The 21,772-nt window shown below is 38.7% G+C and overlaps 2 protein-coding genes and 1 non-coding gene across 3 annotated transcripts in view; 1 reads left to right on the forward strand and 2 right to left on the reverse strand.

Annotated features, from left to right (window-relative positions):
* Window positions 1–6,127: 6,127 nt before the first annotated feature.
* Window positions 6,128–7,776, forward strand: RRAGA (Ras related GTP binding A). Its single transcript, XM_043565188.1, has one exon. The coding sequence runs from the start codon at window positions 6,413–6,415 to the stop codon at window positions 7,352–7,354; it is 942 nt and encodes a 313-aa protein (XP_043421123.1). The 5' UTR covers window positions 6,128–6,412; the 3' UTR covers window positions 7,355–7,776.
* A 1,897-nt stretch (window positions 7,777–9,673) lies between these two features.
* Window positions 9,674–21,772, reverse strand: part of HAUS6 (HAUS augmin like complex subunit 6) — a 38,837-nt gene continuing 26,738 nt past the window's right edge. Inside the window, exons 13-17 of the mRNA XM_043566226.1 lie at window positions 19,392–19,458; window positions 18,996–19,181; window positions 17,477–17,612; window positions 15,029–16,078; window positions 9,674–13,193 (exon numbers count right to left, since the gene is read on the reverse strand). Coding sequence (XP_043422161.1) covers window positions 13,141–13,193; window positions 15,029–16,078; window positions 17,477–17,612; window positions 18,996–19,181; window positions 19,392–19,458 — 1,492 coding nt within the window. The 3' untranslated portion in view covers window positions 9,674–13,140. The remainder of the gene's footprint in view (window positions 13,194–15,028; window positions 16,079–17,476; window positions 17,613–18,995; window positions 19,182–19,391; window positions 19,459–21,772) is intronic.
* Window positions 19,540–19,670, reverse strand: LOC122475514. Its single transcript, XR_006295209.1, has one exon.

A 21,772-nucleotide genomic window follows, 5' to 3' on the forward strand; every position in this document is an offset into this window, starting at 1 on the left:
TCATAGGTTTCAAAAAACGTGAAATAGAACTAGACAGCCAAAGATCACTAGATAACTGAGGAACGTTTCTAATGTGAAAAAACAAAAACCAAATCAAAAGAACAATTCAGAAGAAACCAAGACTAAACAGAAATGAAAACTTTTTTAATATTAGAAATATTTTCAGGAAGATAAAAGATATTTAATCCAAGAAAATAACTTTATATTTTTAAAGGAACACTCATAATGAGAAATAGCCTATGGAGGGGCTCAATGGATTGACCATCCGACTCTTGATTTCGGCTCAGGCCATGATCTCACAGTCATGGAACTAAGCCCCACATTGGGCTCCTCACTGAGTGTGAGCCTGCTTGAGATTCTCTCTCTCCTTCTGCCCCTCCGCCCTGCTCACATGCGCGCTCTCTCTCTCTCTCTCTCTCTCTCTCTCTCTCAAATAAAATTTTAAGGGGTACCTGCGTGGCTCAGTCAGTTAAGCATCCGACTTCGGCTCAGGTGCTGGGAAAACTGGAGAGCAACATGCAGAAGAATGAACGTGGACCACTTTCTTACACCATACACAAAAATAAACTCAAAATGGATGAAAGACCTCAATGTAAGACAGGAAGCCATCAAAATCCTTGAGGAGAAAGCAGGCAAAAACCTCTGTAATCTTGGCCGCAGCAACTTCTTACTCAACACGTCTCTGGAGACAAGGGAAACAAAAGCAAAAATGAATTACGGGGACCTCATCAAAATAAAAGCTAGTGCACAACAAAGGAAAAAATCAGCAAAACTAAAAGGCAACCGACAGAATGGGAGAAGATATTTGCAAATGACATATCAGATAAAGGGTTAGTATCCAAAATCTATAAAGAAATTATCAAACTCAACACCCAAAAAATAAATAATCCACTGAAGAAATGGGCAAAAGACACGAATAGACACTTCTCCAAGGAAGACATCCAGATGGCCAACCGACACATGAGAAAATGCTCAACGTCACTCATCATCAGGGAAATACAAATCAAAACCACAATGAGATACCACCTCACACCTGTCAGAATGGCTAACATTAACAACTCAGGCAACAACAGATGTTAGCGGGAATGTGGAGAAAGAGGATCTCTTTTGCATTGTTGGTGGGAATGCAAGCTGGTGCAGCCACTTTGGAAAACAGTATGGGGGTTCCTCAAAAAACTAAAAATAGAACTACCCTACGACCCAGCAATTGCACTACTAGGCATTTATCCAAAGGATACAGGTGTGCTGTTTCAAGGGACACATGCACCGCCATGTTTATAGCAGCACTATCAACAATAGCCAAAGTATGGAAAGAGCCCAAATGTCCATTGATGGATGAATGGATAAAGAAGATGTGGTATATATATATAATGGAGTATTACTCGGCAATAAAAAGAATGAAATCTTGCCATTTGCAACTACGTGGGTGGAACTGGAGGGTATAATGCTAAGTGAAATTAGTCAGAGAAAGACAAAAATCATATGACTTCACTCATATAAGGATTTTAAGAGACAAAACAGATGAACGTAAGGGAAGGGAAACAAAAATAATATAAAAACAGGGAGGGGGGACAAAACAGAAGAGACTCATAAATATGGAGAACAAACTGAGGGTTACGGGAGGTTACTAACTAGGGGGATGGGCGAAATGGGTAGGGGGCACTAAGGAATCTACTCCCAAAATCATTGTTGCACTATATGCTAACTAACTTGGATGTAAATAAAAAATAAATAAATTTTTTAAAAAGAAGGTCACTACCTAATGCTACAAGGGTCAACTCAAAAGGAAGACATAAAAATTATGAATACATATACATACAACATTGAAGCACCTAAGTATGTAAAACAAATATTAATGAACCTGAAAGGAGAAATTGACAGCAATACAATAATAGTAGGCTTCATGCCCTGCTTGCAATAGAACATCCAGACAGAAAAATCAGTAAAAAGTGGACTAGAACACAGTGTGCAGCAAGCAGACATCTACACTATGGACCTAACAGACATCTACAAAATTCTTCACCCAGCAGCAGAATACACATTCCTCTCAAGCGTACTGGGGTAGATCACATGTTAGGTCACAAACAAGCCTTAACAAAGTTAAGATCAAAATCATACCATGTATCTCTTCTGATCACAATGAAATGAAACTAGGAGTCAATAACAGCAAGAAAATGGAAAATTCACAAGTACACAGAAACTGAGTAACACACTCTTGAATAAACACTGGGTCAAACGGGAAATCAAAAGGGAATTCAAAAACTATCTTGAGACAAACGAAAGCAAAACACAACTTACCAAACCTTATGTAGTGAAAGCAATACTAAGAGGGAAGTTTATAGTGATAAACACGTATATTTAAAAAGATCTGAAATAAACAACCTACAGTGTCACACCTCAAGGAACTAGAAAAAAGAAAAAACTAAATCAAGTTAGCAGAAGGAAAGAAAGAATAAAGATCAGAGCAGAAGTTAAACAAATAGAGAATAGGGGAGAAAAGGCAACAAAACTAAAAGTCGGGGTTTTTTTTTTGAAAAAATAAAACCGGCAAAAATAAAAAATTTAAAAAATTAAAAAAAACCGGCAAACACTTAGCTAGACTAAGAATAAAAGAAGACTCAAAATCAGAAATGAAAAAGGAGACATTACAATGCCTGTCTCAGAAACGAAAAAGGATCATTAGGGACTATTATGAACAATTATATTCATGCAAATTGGATGACCTAGAAGAAGTGGATAAATTCCTAGAAGCATACAACCTACCAAAGATGAATCAATAAAAATAGGAAGCCTGAACAGGACAGTAACAAATTATTAAGGAGGCTGAAGTAGCAATCAAATACCTCCCAACAAAGAAAAACCCAGGACCAGATGGTTTTACTGCTGAATATTACCAAAGACTCCAATAAGAATTAATACCAGTATTTCTTAAAATTTTCCAAGAAATGAAAGGAAATACTTGCAAATTTATTTTGTGAGTATCATCTTGATACCAAAGCCAGATAAAGACACCACTAGGGGAAAGAAAAAAAACAAAAACAAAAACAAAACTATAGGCCAGTAGCTCTGATGAACACAGATGCAAACCCCTCAATAAAATGCTAGCAAACCAAATTCATAACCACGTCAAAAAGATTATACAGCATGACCAACTGTGATTTATTGCTGGGATGCAAAGTTATCTTCACATATGCAAATCAATCAATATGATATACCACATTAACAGAATGAAAGATAAAACCCACATGATGTTTTCAATAGGCGCCAAAAGAGCATTTGACAAAGTTAAACATCCATTTGTGATGAAAACGCTGAACAAAATAAGTGCAAAAGGAAACTTCCTCAACACAACAGAGGCCATTTGTGAAAAGTCACACCTAACATCATAAGCAATAGGGAAAAATTGAAAGCTTTTCCTCTAAGATCTGGTAGAAGGCAAGGATGCCCACTCTTGCTCCTTCTATTCAACAAAATACAGCCTGTACTAGCAAAAACAATCAGAACAACGGCAACAAAAAAGGTGGGAGGTATGGAATAAAAGGTATCCAAAGCAGAAATAAAGAAATAAAATTATCACTGTTTGCAGATGACATGACCCTCTATGTAGAAAACTCTAAAGACTTCACACACACAACACATTAGAACTAATAAATTTACTGAAATTGCAGAATACAAAATCAACATACAAAATGAGTTACACATTTTTTTTCAAGTTGGCATCACACCTAGCACAGAGCCCAACACAGGACTTGAACTCATGACTCTGAGATCAAGACCCTGAGATTAAGAGTCAGACAATTTTTTTTAATGTTTATTTATTTTTGGGAGAGAGAGAGAGACAGAGACAGAGACAGAGACAGAGACAGAGCATGAGCAGGGGAGGGGCAGTGAGAGGGAGACACAGAATCCAAAGCAGACTCCAGGCTCTGAGCTAACAGCAGAGAGCCCGATGCATGGCTGGAACCCACGAACTGTGAGATCATGACCTGAGCCAAAGTCAGACGCTTAACCGACTGAGCCACCCAGGCACCCCTCCCACCATTTAGTTTTAACCGACATTAATATTTTGTATAGATATCTGTTCTATTGTCTTTTTTTAATTATTTTTAATGTTTTTATTTATTTTTGAGAGAGAGAGAGCAAGCAAGCAGGGGAGGGGCAGAGAGTGAGGGAGACACAGAATGGGAAGCAGGCTCCAGGCTCTGAGCTGTCAGCACAGAGCCCAAGGCAGGGCTCGAACTCATGAACCCTGAGATCACAATATGAGTGGAAGTCGGAAGCTCAACTGACTGAGCCACCCAGGTGCCCTAAGAGTCAGACACTTAACTAGGCCACCTAGGCACCCCACACTGAGGTGATGGATGTTAACTAAACTTATTGCGGTAATCATTCGGTGATATATACATATATCAAATCATTATGTTGTATGCCTAAAACTAATACAGTGTTATATGTCAAGTATATGTCAGTAAAACTAGGGGAAAATACCATCACCACAATCCAACATAAATACTAGAACCATTTAAATAAATTGAATGCTAAAAATAAAAAACGTTCAGCTTCTCCAAGGGACAGCAGGAATTCTATTGTTGATATATTTTAGCTAAAATCTGTGTTAATATCTGCTTGTAGAATATGGTGTCAGAGAACATTCTTGGTGTCTCATAAAACTGAAAGTATGTTACGTTTCAACATAAAATCAAAATTAAATTTTAAAATTAAAAAAATGAAATGGTTTGTATATAGAAATATCATTCAACCTTTAAAAAGGAGATCCTGTCATTTCCAACAACAAGGATAAACCTGGATGACATTATGCTGAGTGAAATAAGCTAGAAGCAGAAAAAAAGCTGCCACCATCTCGATTATGTAGAATCTTAAAAAGTCAAATACCTAGTAGCAGAGAGTAGAATGGCGGATAGCAGGCACAAGGAGGTGGAGGAAATGGGGAGATATTGGTCAAAGGGTACAAAGTTGCAGTTTTGTAGGATGAGTAAGAAGTGTAGATCTCTAACCTACCACATGATGACAATACTATAGTTAGCAGTTAATACTATATCGAACACTGAAAATTTGCTGAGAGGAGATATCAGGTGCTCTCACCACATAGAAACAATTATATGTTAGTTGGACTAAGGTAACCATTTCATTCTATCAAATCATGTTGTACACCTTAAGTACGTACAATTTAGGGGCGCCTGGGTGGCTCAGTCTATTAAGCGCCCCTCTCATTGGCTCAAGTCATGATCTCATGGTTGGTTGAGTTCGAGCCCCCCATCGGCCTCTGCACTGGCAGTGCGGAGCTTTCTTGGGATTCTCGCTCTCTCTCCTCTCTCTGCCCCTCCCCTGCTTGTGCTCTCTCTCTCTCTCTCTAGTAAATAAACTTAAAAGGTTTTTTAATACATTTTAAAATAAGTACAATGTATATTTCAAAAATAGACAAATTGCATTACATCGTTCAATAGATGTGTAAGTTGGTAAGCTTCCGTTTACTCACTTGGAAACCGGGTTGTTTATTCATAGGGTTATCGTGAGGATTGAGCTACTGCACGGGTTCTACATAGTAATTTCCTCGAGTTTTGGAATTCTGAAGTCGGAGGTTACCAGAAAAGAAGTTGTGAGAAAGGAACTTGCTTCCAAGCGGAAAAGGCACTAGCTGGGAATCAGTACATCTCTCAATAGGGATTTACTACCATCCCACTGTGTGGCACTGGGCAGTCACTTGACTTCCCCAAGTCTCACTTTCCTCATCTGTAGTGTTCATTCGCCTTGCCCGGGTGCTCAGTAAACCAGGGAACCTGCGGAGGCCTCACTGGGCTGAGAGTCCGGCCCTCGTCCACTTCACCTGTCTTCAGCGGGGCCTAACCCACGCCCCCAAGCACACCGCGCTCTGAAAGCGAGCTGTGGCTGATGCCGAGTTTCGGCCACCAGATGGCAGCATCCTCCCAACCGACCGCACGCGTACACCTTGCAACCCTAAACCCTATTTAAAAAGAAAAACGCGACACCGGAGTGCTGGGTTCCCCTTTCACTTTATCTTTCGGGGGTGCGCCCTGCTTGGTTTCATTAAAAGAGCAGCTTCTCAAAGCTCTTGGGGCAGAGACTGCGGAGCGCGGGCGCTATCGCGAGATCGCCGCCGGAAGTGGGTGGCAGCCGGAACGCCGCGGCTCCGCTCTCCGGAAGGCGAGCTTTTCTGCGAAGCTTTGCAGCCGCCTCACCCAGGGCGCTCACCTCCGCGGAAGAGCTCGCCCCGCTGCGGCATTTCCAGCCCACATCGCTCGCTTTCTGCCTCCCCGACTGCACAGCGGCGCGGCCCGGCCTGCGGAGACCCCGCAAGCCCCGACCCCGCCCTCCCTCCGCGCTGCAGTTAGGCCGCGCCCTGAGGCCCAGTCCGCGGCGGCTCCGGCGGGTGATGCCAAATACAGCCATGAAGAAAAAGGTGCTGTTGATGGGGAAGAGCGGGTCGGGGAAGACCAGCATGCGCTCGATTATCTTTGCAAATTATATCGCTCGCGACACCCGGCGCCTAGGTGCCACCATTGATGTGGAGCACTCCCACGTCCGATTTCTAGGCAACCTGGTGCTCAACCTGTGGGACTGTGGCGGTCAGGACACCTTCATGGAAAATTACTTCACCAGCCAGCGAGACAACATTTTCCGTAATGTCGAGGTTTTGATTTACGTGTTTGACGTGGAGAGCCGCGAACTGGAAAAGGATATGCATTATTACCAGTCGTGTCTGGAGGCCATCCTCCAGAACTCTCCGGATGCCAAAATCTTCTGCCTGGTGCACAAAATGGATCTGGTTCAGGAGGATCAGCGTGACCTGATTTTTAAAGAGCGGGAGGAAGACCTGAGGCGTTTGTCTCGCCCACTGGAATGCGCTTGTTTTCGAACCTCCATCTGGGACGAAACGCTCTACAAAGCCTGGTCCAGTATCGTCTACCAGCTGATTCCCAATGTCCAGCAGCTGGAGATGAACCTAAGGAATTTTGCCCAAATTATCGAGGCGGACGAAGTCCTGCTGTTCGAGAGAGCTACGTTCTTGGTCATTTCCCATTACCAGTGCAAAGAGCAGCGTGACGTCCACCGGTTTGAGAAGATCAGCAACATCATTAAGCAGTTCAAGCTGAGCTGCAGTAAATTGGCCGCTTCCTTCCAGAGCATGGAAGTTCGGAATTCTAACTTCGCCGCTTTTATCGACATCTTCACATCGAACACGTACGTGATGGTTGTTATGTCGGATCCGTCGATCCCTTCTGCGGCTACCCTGATCAACATTCGCAATGCCAGGAAACACTTTGAGAAGCTTGAGAGAGTGGATGGGCCCAAGCACAGCCTCCTTATGCGTTGAAGTTGCCAAATGCTCTTTCAGAAAATGCTGAATTGCCTTCCCCCGCCCCCGCATCTTTTTTTTTTTTTTTGTAATATTCATAATTGTCGTGTGCTTAAAAGTGGGCTTTGAAATGTGTGCTGCTTACTACTTCCATCTCTTTCTTCTCTACTCCGCCCCCCCCCCCCGCCCCGTCTTTAAACCTTGAACGCTATTTACTCAGCTATCCAGTAGACCTTCAAGATGGCCTTTCTGAAAAGTTGGTATGGTGTAACACTAAAGTAGGTGGTGTGTGTGCGTGTGCGTGTGTGTGTTCTGATTACCTGGTTATAATAGATATACACATTAAAGCCTTTACAGTATCTTCCTGTATTCCTTTCAAGATTACAAAGATGGAATGTTACTATTTTATCAGCAAGGTATTAAAATGCATTTATAAATTCTTCTTGGCTTCGATCATGAATAAACATTCGCTGTTAGCAATTTAAAATACGGTCTTATTTGAAATAATTTGAAGGTGGTTAAAATGTAATGTAAACCTAAAGGTTCTGATTGCCCACAAGTGTTGCTTAACTGGTGAATTTAATTTTGTGATTGAGCTCCTGTCACCTTAGCGATATTTCACACCAGCTGTAAGCACAGCAATTAGAGTAGGGGCTCTGAGGCTACACCACCTAAGTTGAGTTTATTGTCTCATTTGTAAAATGTGGGTAAGGCTAGCACTATTTATAGCATTGTTTAAAAAAAAAAAAAAAGAAACTTAACCTGGAAAGCTTTTAGAATGGTGCCTGACACTATGTTGTGTCAGCTGTGAATACCACCACCTGAGCCATTCTCTCTCTAACCGGCCCCCGATTACCTACTCCCAAATTACTAGACTGAAGCCTAGCTAAATATCTGAGCCCTTACTAAATGCCAGATATTCTTAAAATATTTGATGCGTATTTTCTTCTTTAATCCACACAACCTGGGGCAAATTACTTTTAATCTCTTAATAGGCAAGAAAATGGATATGACCTTATTAAGGTCATACAGCTGAACCCAAGCGGTATTGCAGACCTATCCCTGTCCTAACCATTACTCCCCACTACTTCGTCCATTAACAGAAAAGTTAATCATAAAAATCCTAGATTTTCAATTGTACAATTGTATCCTCCATATAATCCCAATTTTACAGATGAAGTACGCCGCAGCCCAGTGAGTTAAGGGACTTCTCAATAGTGTTTTCATTCACTACAGGCAAAATCACTTCCCCATCTTTATGTGGAAATTGGGTAATATTGAATCAGATTCTTAGATTACCAGTTTTTAGGAAAGGATTCCAAGGTTCCTAATTTGGACTGGCAATGCAGCATAGTGAAATCAGAAAACACTTAAAACATCCTATTCCAGCTGCCTTTTAATGAAATCTGAGTGTTTTAGAGCCAAGACACCTCCGATCAACTCCTCTCACCTCTCATTTTAGAAATGAAGCATTACCTTTGTATACAGACATTAAATGTAAGTAATAGAGCTTTAGGATTTCCAAGGCTTTATAAACTTATTTTAACCCTTTATAGCAGCAGCTGTGGATGACAAAAGTCCCTACCCATGAAGAGTAAGAAACTGTTCAAAGTTATTAAACTCTTCTAATTGGGGCCTTTGGCAGTAAGTTAGTATAAAGACTCCAGATTTTAAAAACTCTTAAGGATAGATTTCCTTTTTAAAATCATTTTAAAATACACTTAGTAAATAATTAAAATGGCAGCAAAAAAACATACTTTTACCTGAATCACTGATCTCGTTTCTTTTGTTGATCAAGTTACTGATACACCTTTATTTAAAAATTTTTAGTTTATTGGGGCGCCTGGGTGGCGCAGTCGGTTAAGCGTCCGACTTCAGCCAGGTCACGATCTCGCGGTCCGTGGGTTCGAGCCCCGCGTCGGGCTCTGGGCTGATGGCTCAGAGCCTGGAGCCTGTTTCTGATTCTGTGTCTCCCTCTCTCTCTGCCCCTCCCCCGTTCATGCTCTGTCTCTCTCTGTCCCAAAAATAAATAAACGTTGAAAAAAAAAAAAAAGAAAAATTTTTAGTTTATTTTTGAGAGAGAGACACACACAATGCAAGAGGGGGGAGGTGCAGAGAGAGACAGACACAATCTGAAAGAGGATCCAGGCTCTGAGCTGTCAGCACAGCCCAAAGCGGGCTCAAACTCCAGAACCATAAGATCATGACCTGAGCCGAAGTCAGACCCTTAACCAACTGAGCCACCCAGGCACCCTTCTGATATACCTTTATATGTAATCATCTTAGGATTTGCGGGGCATGGTTCTTTGATATTATATAGGAAATTCCAGAGCCAGGTGGTATAATATTGAGTGTTTATTCAAGACTAGTAAGTAGAACATAGTTACAAATAGTCCCATAGAGGACTCACAAATATTTTAAATTTAGCATGTGGACTTGACTTTCACGGTGCATAAGGAGAAAGAGGAACTATTTATCTGCAACATAATGTGAAAGAGAATTTTACCTTTGCAAGTACTTTTACATTAAAGAAAATGTCCTTAAATATTTATTTAGTTTAGTATACTAAGAGTAGGAAAAAAAAAAAGGTTTCCTTTATAAAAGTCTCAAGAATTCCTGTGTTTTTTTTTTCCTTTAGATAAAACTGACTTAATAGATGATGGTAAGGGATCATTTCAAAATACTTGTATTTTTTTTTCATTAAATTCCCCCAAAATGTCTTTTTTAGTCTCAAATACTTATTCCATTTGACTGATAACATTTTTCATGTTAAACATTACATGCTTGTCCTCTTTAAACATTTAAAACAACTAGGACAAAATATTAAGACGTTTTGTCATTCATTACTAAAGTTTCAAGTTGACATAGAAGTCAATTTACACACCTTTATCTTACAAATTAATAGCGAATAAAACAAGCTACGTTCTGTATAACCTATGAAGGTAACGAGAAAAGGTACATTTACCGCAATAAAGTCTTTACCATTTTAATTTAATTTACATAGGCAAAGAAAACAATTCCAATACTTCAGTATTTGCGAAAGATGATCCATGGCCCCTGAGGATATGTATGTGTGGACACACAACTCCTACATCTACATAGGTATATATGTCTATATGTATATAATCTGTTATGACTGAGAAGATCACATACAACCATAAAATATGATAAAAGCATTGTGAAAAATACTAAATAAAAGATAAACCATAGATTGCAGAGAAGGGGTAAGCCCATGAATATGTAAGGAATAGATTAAGACTTAAAGGTGAAAGTAAGATTTGTTCTGAGCCCTAAAAGACAGCTGTAATTGTGAATTAAGATTTCTAAAGGCCCATGCTCACCAACTCTTCAGAAGTAAAAAAATAGGAAACGATAGTGGAAGGGGGAGTAGAGGAATCTACATAGAGAACCTTATATGCCTGTAAAATTGAACTCTATCCTGGAATTGCCAATAAACCATGAATGAAATTTTAAATTAAGTGATCAAAACAGTCCCTTAAGGTCAAAAGGTAGCTATGCAGGCAATACTGGATAAAGAAGCTGAAGTCATAACCACAATGGTTTAGCAGAAAAGATAGATCTGAGATATTTTTTATACTACTGGCATATAAAGAAAGGACAGAAAAGAATGCCAAAACTCCCAACTTATCACAGGTCTGACTTAATAATGTGGTTTTTGTAAACCCATACTGTTCCAGAGATATTTTGTTCTTTTGATTCTCAGTAATTAAGGACCTCTGACCCTTAATGGTGAACTTGAGTTTCCTTATTAGTTAACCTCTAAAGCAGTACATATGTAATAACATACCTGCTTTTTTAAAGTACCCCAAGGCTAAATGTGACTCTACCCCCTAGCAGTTCTCAATCTTTTTATTGAGCCTAAGAATTACCAGGGAAGCATATTCAAAATGTAGATTCTTAATCCCCATTTAAGACCTACAGACCCTCCAGTTTTTAGGTTCTCAGATGATTCCTTGAGTCCATCTTAGGCAAGTCATTTAAGCTCCCTACCTTCAGTATCTTTGTAAAATAGGTATAATAATCTCTATCTTACAGTTAAGAGTTATGACAATTAAATGAAACAATATGTATTATGTCTAGGAATGGCCCTGGCACCTTGTAGATGCTAATATGATAGGCCTACCTCCAACCTACCATGTTAATTTTGGATTTACAGGTTAGTGCATTTTCTTAGGGCACACTATAGAAGAGTTTCCCAGTAGACCTACAGTCACTGATTGTTGTATTAATAAAAGAATATAGCACCTTAGAAGCTAGCTGTCCTTCCTCTTTCTTTTCCACAGCAAATAAGGCAGTTATATATGATTTTCTTCTGTCTTTTCTCACAAAAAGACTGGCCTTCAAACTGGGGTCAAACAACTCAGAAAAGGCCAGAGTGAAGAAAGATAAACAATTAAGCCCATCTACTTCCAGAACTCCCCCCTTCAACTTAATCTCTTCTCCTCTACAGTTTCTTGACAAATGAACAAGGTTTTAATGCTTAAGAGTTGGGGCTAGACAGGGTACCGTAAGTGCTATCACCTTTCCAGTGCGTGCTCATTCTTCCTGGTTCACAGAGGTCAATGGCATACATACACTTGGATGGTAGAGATAAGCCATTTTCCCAGCCGGAGGGCATGACAGAGTCGAGGGAGGTTACTGAACCAGTGGCCACTCATCTGATTCCCCACTCAGTCCAGTAGATCAACAGGCCAACCCCTGTTGCCATATTGTTTATCCTGGCCTTTTAGTTATTTCCAGAAGGTCTTGTAGTATATTAAGGAAAGAAAATAGGGTCAAATCCTAGCTTCACCACCAACTTAACTGTGTAACTAAGCAAGTACCCCAAATTCAGTTTTCTCAAGTTATTTTGAGGTTATTCATAGGCAGTGGGAAACTGATGGTTTTTGAGAAGTAACACAATCAAAATTAGCTCCTTTCCCTAAAAACCATGCCCCCCACAAATAAACCAACAATAAACAGAGACTAATAAATTTTTTAATTTACATCTTTTGTTAAAATATAAAACTAGGGGTTAAATTCTCAAAGTCTAAATTAGACTAAATATAAATCTGCTGCAAACCCATTGAATGGATTTATAGTGTGACAGTGTTCCTTAAAAGTGTCTAGTCATCTTCCATCATTTTCCATTTATCTAAATTCATTCTGCCCCAGTCTTCACTTATCATCACATACATTTTATTCCATCAAACATTTTTCAGGACAAACCTACTTAAATAACCACTAAGCCTGCTTACAGCTTTCCCAAACTTAAATTTTCCTCACCTTGACTACACATCCCAAGGCACTACTTTTCTCACTTTTTTTGGTTAGTACTATAATGTTCCATAAAGAAACAATAAAAGCTCTCTATTTCCCTAAAATGAAAGGTCAGTATATTCAATGGCTATTATGTTAACCACTTAATACAAGTATATCAAAAACCACTCATGTTTACGTTAATCAACTGAAATTATAACATAATAAATTAAACTACTATTTGCTATTTACTTAACGCTTACAAATTATTCAAGGAATCAAAATGGTTTCATATAACTTGAGGTCTGCTTCCCTTCACAAATACTTCACATTTAAACCCCATATCCATACAAAGAGAAAATCCAAAGATCTCTTTACCTAAAAACTAATGTTTGCTAAAAGGCATTATTTAGGATTTTCAGGCCTTGAAAGAAGAGTTACACTTCCAACGTGTATTTAAATTATAAACCAGTTTTGATCCTGTGACACTGCTTGAAATGTAAGTACGTCATAGTTGAATTAACTGGGCTTCTGCTTTCATCTTGTCAAGTCTGATGGAGATTTGTTTCATCAAGGCTCTTATTCAAGACTTCTTCTTCTGCAAAATTGATTTTAAAAACAGAAAATGGTAAGTAAACATTCATTACAAAGAAAAAATTAAATAGGACGGATTCTAAGTAATGGCAAATTTCAGTCTTCTTAAATAAAAAGTTCACATGCAATACCTATGATGAAAATTAACATTCTCACTGCGATACCTTTCCTCAGAGTATCAATATATCCCTCTAAGAATACTTTTCAATATACGGGTGTTTAATTATCATTGGCAAACACAGTGATGTATAATGACTCTATATCACCGGATCTACATTTGCTCTAACATGCTTTAAGATTAGGGTTGTTTTGGGGCGCCTGGGTGGCGCAGTCGGTTAAGCGTCCGACTTCAGCCAGGTCACGATCTCACGGTCCGTGAGTTCGAGCCCCGCGTCAGGCTCTGGGCTGATGGTTCAGAGCCTGCAGCCTGCTTCCGATTCTGTGTCTCCCTCTCTCTCTGCCCCTCCCCCGTTCATGCTCTGTCTCTCTGTCCCAAAAATAAATAAATGTTGAAAAAAAAAATTAAAAAAAAAAAAAAGATTAGGGTTGTTTTTCTTTTTAAATCTTTATGATGACAATTTTTTTTTTTAAGTTTATTTATTTTGAGAAAGAGAGAGCAAGAGAGCACTCAGGAAGGAGAGGGGCAGAGACACAGGGAGAGAGAGAATATCCAAGCAGGCTCTGCACTGTCAGCACAGAGCCTGGCGCAAGGCTCAAACAAAAAAGCATGAGGTCATGACCTGAGCTGAGATCAAGAGTCAGACATTTAACCGACTAAGCCACCCAGGCGCCCCAATGATGACAATTTTCGAATATACAAAAGTCAAGAGTATTATGATTAGTCCAGCTTCAATTATTATTAGTGCTGTTATGGGTTGAACTGTGTCCCCCCAAAATATGAAGTTCTAACCCCAATACCTCAGAACATGGTCTTATTTGGGAAGAGGGTCAATAAAGATATAATCAGTTAGGAAGAGGTCATTCTGGAGTAGGGTGGGCCATTAATCTATATGACTTGTGTCCTTATGAAGAAGGCAAAGAGGCACACAAGAGGAGAAAGCCATGTGAAGATGGAGACAGAGATTAGAGCTGTGCTACCATAAGCCAAGGGACCCTTGGGGCTACCAAAAGCTGGGAGAGGCAAGAAGGATCTTCCTCTAATGGCTGTAGAGGGACTGTGGCCCTGCCAACCCCTTGATTCTGGATTCTAGCTTCCAGAACTTACTGTCTCCAGAGATAATAAATTTCTGTTGTTTGAAGCTACCTAGTTTGTGGTACTTTGTATGGCAGCCCCAGGAAACTAATACACTAACCTATCCTATTTTGTCACCCATCCCCCTCAAATTTATTTCAAAGCAATCACTGATATCTTATTATTACAAGAATGATATTTAACAGTGTTACTCAACATTTTTAATTTTTTTTTATTTATTTAAGTAATCTCTACATCCAACATGGGGCTTGAACTCACAACCCCAAGATCAAGAATCACATGCTCTTCCAGCTGAGCCAGCCAGGTGCCCCCATTACTCAACATTTTTAGAACCATCCTCCACCAGCCAAGATTTTGACAAAATTTCTTTGTATTATAAAAGCAACTGGTTTGGTTTCATTTTCTGCCCCTGTCCCACACTTACTGTAAACTATATACACATCACTTGAGATTGAGAAAGAAAGAACAGAAGTGATACGTTCCCTCTTCTCATCCAAGTCGAAGGAACAGAGAGCATATTTTGTCACATTCACAATAAAGGTCCTGTAGCATTCACTGCATACTACTGTTAGAAGTTGAAAGAAAACGTCAATAAGTCAATATGCACTTGTCTAGTTAAATCTTACCTTTTAAGTTAGGTAGAAGTTCTCCAAAACTACATGGTACTGTGGTTCTCAATCTTTGTTCCACTGGAGAAAACTTAATTAGTGGTGAAAGAGACTGTTTCCTTTCACCAAGGGACATGCGTAAAGACGGTTTTGTATAGTCAGTGTGCAAATCATGACTGTTCAAAAAGTCAAGCATATCATCTGTTTGCATGTTTCTGGGAGTAGGGCTCAATTCTGGTTTGTGTCTTTCAAGTGTTTCAGGATTGGAAAAGTCAGTTTCTTCTCTTTTCTTGGACAGAGATTTTTTCAGAGCTTCATATCTACGGCAAATAGCCTGTAAATTAAAGTCTGATTCTGGAGTAGTCGGTCTTTCTCCCACAACATCCTCGGGAAAAATGCCACTGTGCACAGGACTATCTGGTTCCAGTTTAAAATTGGCCTCTGTACTACTGGAGCTATTAAGACTTAAGTGACCAACTTCTTCTGGAAGAGTTTCATGTAATATGCCAAAATCAATATCCTTTAAACTTGTGGAACTAATTCCACTTGATACTTGAAAAGAGTCCCATAACATACTTTTATGCATGAAAGGTTCTTTGTAAGAAGCTTTTGAGTGGTCTGCTATTTTAACATGTTCCTCTTCACTGCTGCCCATCACAACTCTCCTATTACCTACAGCAGGGGAGAATGTCTCTGTTTGGCTAGTTTCTAAAAGCCTGTTCTGTAACGCTGCACACTCCAAACCTTGCTTGTCCATTATTTTCTTGTTTAACACATCTGACTGATGTTGTGTTGACAGTCCACCAATGTGACTGGTCCCCGCATGTTTCTGAGGCACACACTTGAGGCAATCGGAAACAACTTTCTCTTCAGGCAAATGGAAATGGCTAGAATCGGATACAGAGGTTGCTGAGAGAAAACTGGTCCTGCTAAATTCTCTTTGATTATGCAACACAGGTAAGGATTCTGGTGATATTTCTCTATCTTCGGTATCCATCTGTATTAGTTCTGTACTTCTGTTACCTTCCATTTCCACAGCTTTTCTCCATGAGCTCCTAATTTCGCTTACTAATTAAATGAAAGGGGAAAGAACACAATTTACTAATATTCCCAAACAGAGCATGCAATTAAAAATTTCATTTCTAGTGGTCAGTATAAACCTACTGACTACACTATATGTTCCACAGATATGCCCACTGGATGACAAGACTCCACAACAAACCAAAGAACAACAACATCAAAGAATTCCTTCTCCAACTGATCACACATAAATAACAAAAACTGTCCCTGAAATGTGCATATATTTGCACACAGCACATAGAAATTATATACATTAAAAAGATTTTCTGGGATGCCTGGGTGGCTCAGTCAGTTAAGTGTCCAACTCCTCATTTCAGCCCAGGTCATGATCTCACAGCTCGGGAGGTCGGGCTCTGCACTGACAGAGGGGAGCCTGCTTGGGATTCTCTCTCCCTCTTTCTCTCTGCCCCTCTCCCTCTCACACATGTGCACGCTCTCTCTCAAAATAAATAAACTTTAAATAAATAAAAATAAAAAGATATTTTCTTGTCCATCTAAGCCAGGGCTCAGCAAATTTTTTCTGAAAAGGGCAGATAGAGAAAAAAAAAAATGAAAAGGGCAGATAGTAATATTTTAGCCTTTGCAGGCCATCGGTCTGTGGCAACTACTCAACTCTGCCACTATAACATGAAAGTAACCATAAACAATATGGTGACAAATCCGCAAGGCTGTGTTCAATGTAACTTTATTTACAAAAACACACAGGGCAAGCTAGATTTGGTTCACAGGCTGTAGTCTGCTGACCACTGATCTAGGCTGTGGCTAGGTTCAACCTGAACTGAATCAAGTTAACTTTGAATATGTCATTTCTAGCAGCAAAATGGAAATTTTATTTAATTCAACTAGGATGATGTGCCTTCATATGGACAACAATATCAGAATTTTGCCAACACAGATTATAGGTTATAAGAAAAAAGTATTGGGCAGTCTAGCTAGCTTGGAAGGGGTAGAAAAGATTTCTATACACACTATTTTTGGCTGATGCTGCTGACTGGAAGGACTTAGCCTATATACTCTATAAATGTTGATCGCAGGTCAGATATGGAGGGAGAGGGTGTTTTAAAAATGCTCAACTTAAGTATTTTCCAGGAAAGAGCTAAGTAAAACAACAAAAGCAAAACTGTAGAGTATCAGGGCATCATAATACTGCTTACAAATTGCCGTATCAGTGAGAACACCCACACTTAATACTTCAATAAAAGTCCCTTACATCAAAACAAATTGAGAGCCATTGCCACTAAACTGAAAGATACAGAAAAATTTTATTTGTTTCTCCCTACCCCCTAGAAAAGAAAGTTAAAGTGAGTTTCTAGATTATATGTTAGACCTGGTTCTAACAGTAATGTCTGAGAAAGAAAATAAGTGACAGAAATCATTATAACTTACTCAAATTTTCTGGCGTTCGGGGAATTTGGTTCCTTGTTAAGAATGGGTTAGAAACTAGAGTATCAATTAGTTCCTGTAATTTTAGTTCTTTTCCTTTAGAGGGCTGTGGTGAGTCAGATAAAACTGCCCTTGCAACCTAAAACAGAAAAGGTAAAGCAAAAATTACCACAGTCACTGGTAGAATGCAACAAAAGCCCTGATGAGAACAAATCAGCACCTGATGGTTAGCAACCCCTCCAAGAGCAGTTGGCATGAAAAGCCACTCAAAAACGTAGCTCCCAAATCCTCTATATAGTCTGCTAGGCACGACCCTATAAGGTGAAACCAAATACAAAACTGTTTCCTCCCTCCTTAACTGGATATCCCATATAAAGGAAAGAAAAAGTAAAAATCTTTATACCTGAGAAGACTTAGAGGTCATTCTAACTACACAGTGACCTAAGCTACTATCTGCCACATCTTTGAACTTGACAATTCTGTATTTGCCAAAATGACTAGGTTTAAAGCAAGCAGATTTTTCTTATTTATAATCCATTTGCCCAATAACACTTCTACTAACAAATAAAATACTCCCGGACAATATACTTCTTTGCCAGAAACCTCATTACCAGACATAAACTAGTAAACAAGGCATAGAAATACATTCTGAAATAGAGAAAAGAAAGTATACAGTATGAAAACAGAACTCTAGGGGATTTACTACTAAGCATAGTTTTCGTCCTTCTACTTTGTATATATTTCAAAAGTGATCAAATGCATCATTGCTCATGATGTCGGTTTTTCCTGACAAGAGACTTTTCACTGGCAAGTGAAATGCTACTATTGCTCAGCAGTAATACTGTACTATTTACTGCAGAAAGTTTATGCAAATGCTCAAGTCATTCTCTAATGTTATTTTTATTACGTTTCCCACAACATCCCTTAGCACTGTTTGAATTTGATTAAGCAGCCAGAAAATAATCAGCTACTTTATATTTCTGGAGACTGTGAGAAAAATTTGGTTTGGTGCATATTGATTCAGGTATTGGAGTTCCGTCCTTTATCTCAATCTTGATGCATTTAATTACTTTTTAAATATCTAGAAAGTAGAAAGACAAAAACTATGCTTAGAGATAATAATGATACTGCATAGTCTTTGTTCTATATTTAAAAAAAGAGGAAGCTTGGCTAAGCAACAGACATTTAGATTACCTTAATAGAATATAATCATTGGGTGTATTTATCTAACAATTTATGTAATGATTGATTCCAAAAACATCACACATGTATTATTTTTCTACTTTTAGAGATATTTATAGACTGGGACATGGGTTCTCAACCACGGATATAATCCTACTAAGTTTATATCTACATCTACTTTTTGGGAGGACCAATTTGCTTTAAACATGATTTTCATTATCTGTGCCCTCCTTTCCCAAATTAACCCCAGTTAATCAATAATTATAACTTCTTTTACAATCTCAACGCCAATGAGAAAATAATAGATATTTCAGTACACTCATTACAATCTTTTTCTAACCTCTTCTACCATATGATCCTGCTCTTTTTGGAATGGATCACTATTTTTAGCTGGCAGAGACCCTGCAAATGCAGTATTCTCTGTATTTCTTGCAGTATTTGATGATGAAGAGCCTTCCATTTCAAATTTTGGTGTTTCCTTAGGAGGTGTTTCATTTCCTTCTCTAGGAGTTCTTATCTTCATGTCCTGAAGAAAACAGACATGGAATAATAATAATTATGGCTGATCTTCATTAGAGGTTCTTGAGTTATCATGGTCAGTGGCACAATTAAAAAATTTCAATATTCCCACTTAGAAGCAATAGGAAATGCGTAAATACAAATTGGGATATCAACAAAAATATTTTATCGTAAGTTAGTACAGCCAAAATTACTTAAAAATTGTTTTAAAATATACCTTTTCAAGCAGTCTAACACTGTTTCTACCCGATGATGAAACTGGCTGCAACAGGAAAGAAGCAGGTCTAAAGGAAAAAAGGATATCAAATCCAAGTTATACACAGGAAAGAATTCCATTCACTAGCTATATCTGAATAATCTACAGAAATTGTCTGCCCCGTATCTGTCCGTTACGATTTCCCTCAATTCGTCCCGGTCATCAAAAGGCAGTTTATTCTAGGGAGGTACAGTGACAATCAGAGCAGTACTTCAGCCCCATTTGTGTATCAGCCTCCCAAACGGTGAACATCTTCCTTAACCACTACGTATTTTAAATCAACATTTTTTACAAGGTTGAATGACTTGATGAACACTCAAAAACTTGAGAACACGGTATAAACAAATTCAACTAACTAGAACCGCATTATTACATTACCTTCAGGCTTCAGATCACAGAATTTCATTGTACCAGAGACTTTGTGATTTTGATACTTTGTGTCCAAAATCAATTCCTCTTATGCTGACTCTTGCTCTATAGCATGTATGTTAGTTATAGTAAAGTCATAAGGTTAATCAGTTTGTTTGCTGGATTCTACATATAGCATTCCTTACTATCTTAGATTCTCTTGCCCCTTTGGACAAAATAAAACCTCACACATCAATTATGAAACAAGTTATTAAGTTTTTAAAGCCTTCAAAGCAATTATAACTTGATCTTGAAAGAACTTTCAAAGTCAATCATGGGTATGCTCACTGGTCAAAGCTTTTCTACTCTAATACAAAAGGCAAGATGACCTGAGAGGCCACTTTCAACCTCAAGCATGTCGGTGCTTTGCTTTCTGTTCATGGCTAGTACAAAATTAACAGCTTTAAAACATTTTATGTAACAGCAAATACGCTTTTTCAAACTTTTTCAACTACGTGCTTCTTAGAATTGTTATCTACCTTCCAAACATAATTCAAGATCACTGGAACTGTTTAAGGCTCAATTTTGCCTCAACAGGATATAATCTAGATGTCAAAGGAAAAACTAATCATCTACGATGATTTTATCTAAATTTTCCTAAAACTTTAACATTAAAATGATCAAAAAGCCCTCTGAGGCAGGACCAGCGATCTAAGATGCCACTAAGACACCACCACGAGATTGTGAGCTCCTAGAGGACAAAGACTATGTCTTTCCAAAGGTTATTCCCACAAACTGGTACTTGGCAGTACAATACATGTTTGTAACTAATTGATGGAGTGACTGAATCAATGAATAAATGTCACCTGAGCAAGAGGCTCTATAGATTTATGCCACCAAATTTTATTTGGATCATTCTTACAGAGCCTCATTAAAAAACAAAATGGGACACCTATTCTCTAGCTTCTCTCTCATTTCTGAATTAGCAACATGCAATCAGCCCTACTAACATCTCAATCCAAGCCAACCTGAAAGCAGCCCTGGCTCAATCCTTACTCTCTATCTACCTGCCATGCCAAAACTGAGGCCCATAAAATCCTAGGACTGTAATAGATAAAGAGAGATGGTGTTGATCCCACTGCGGGATTCTATCCTAAGGAAAGAGTACTTCCAAAAGAAAATAAGAAACAACATGCTTTTTACAGTAAAAAAAAAATTTAAGGAAAATCTGAAAGTCTAAAAATAAATGAGGGATGCCTGGGTGGCTCAGTCAGTTAAGCGTCCGACTTCAGCTCAGGTCATGATCTCACAGTCCATGAGTTCGAGCCCTGCATCAGGCTCTGTGCTGATAGCCCAGAGCCTGGAGCCTGCTTCAGATTCTCTCTCTCTCTCTCTCTCTCTCTCTCTGCCCTTCCCCTGCTCGCACTGTCTCTTTCAAAAATAAACATTAAAAAAAATTTTTAAAATAAATGAAATGTTACAAAGCGTTTATAAGTGAAAAATGGTAATATAAAGAAAACATATATACATATACTAAAAAACTATACTTATATTAGTGTTTAGAAAATTTTGATTAGAATTAAATTTATGTATGTTTGTAAATAAATCTCAAAAAACAACCTGGGAAGAAAGTCTGACAAGTAATTTGTTAGAAATTTTAGCTAATTGGAGCGCCTGGGTGACTCGGGTAAGCATCCAACTTCAGCTCAGGTCATGATCGTGCAGTTCTTGAGTTAGAGCCCAGCACTGGGCTCGCTGCTGTCAGCACAGAGCCTGCTTCTGATCCTCTGTCTCCCTCTCTCTGCCCCTCCCTCACTCACTCTCTCTCTCTCTCAAAAATAAACATTTTTTTAAAAAAGAAATTTCAGCTAATTATTTCTCATTTTTATTTTGTTGTTATGATACATCTACAATTAAAGAAATAACAAACAGAAATTATAAAAAGAGAAAGGAAATTAGAATTCGGTTTCTAAGACTAAAGATATTTAGTTGGC

The sequence above is a fragment of the Prionailurus bengalensis genome, chromosome D4, assembly GCF_016509475.1.
Source record: "Prionailurus bengalensis isolate Pbe53 chromosome D4, Fcat_Pben_1.1_paternal_pri, whole genome shotgun sequence".
Taxonomy (NCBI): Eukaryota; Metazoa; Chordata; class Mammalia; order Carnivora; family Felidae; genus Prionailurus; species Prionailurus bengalensis.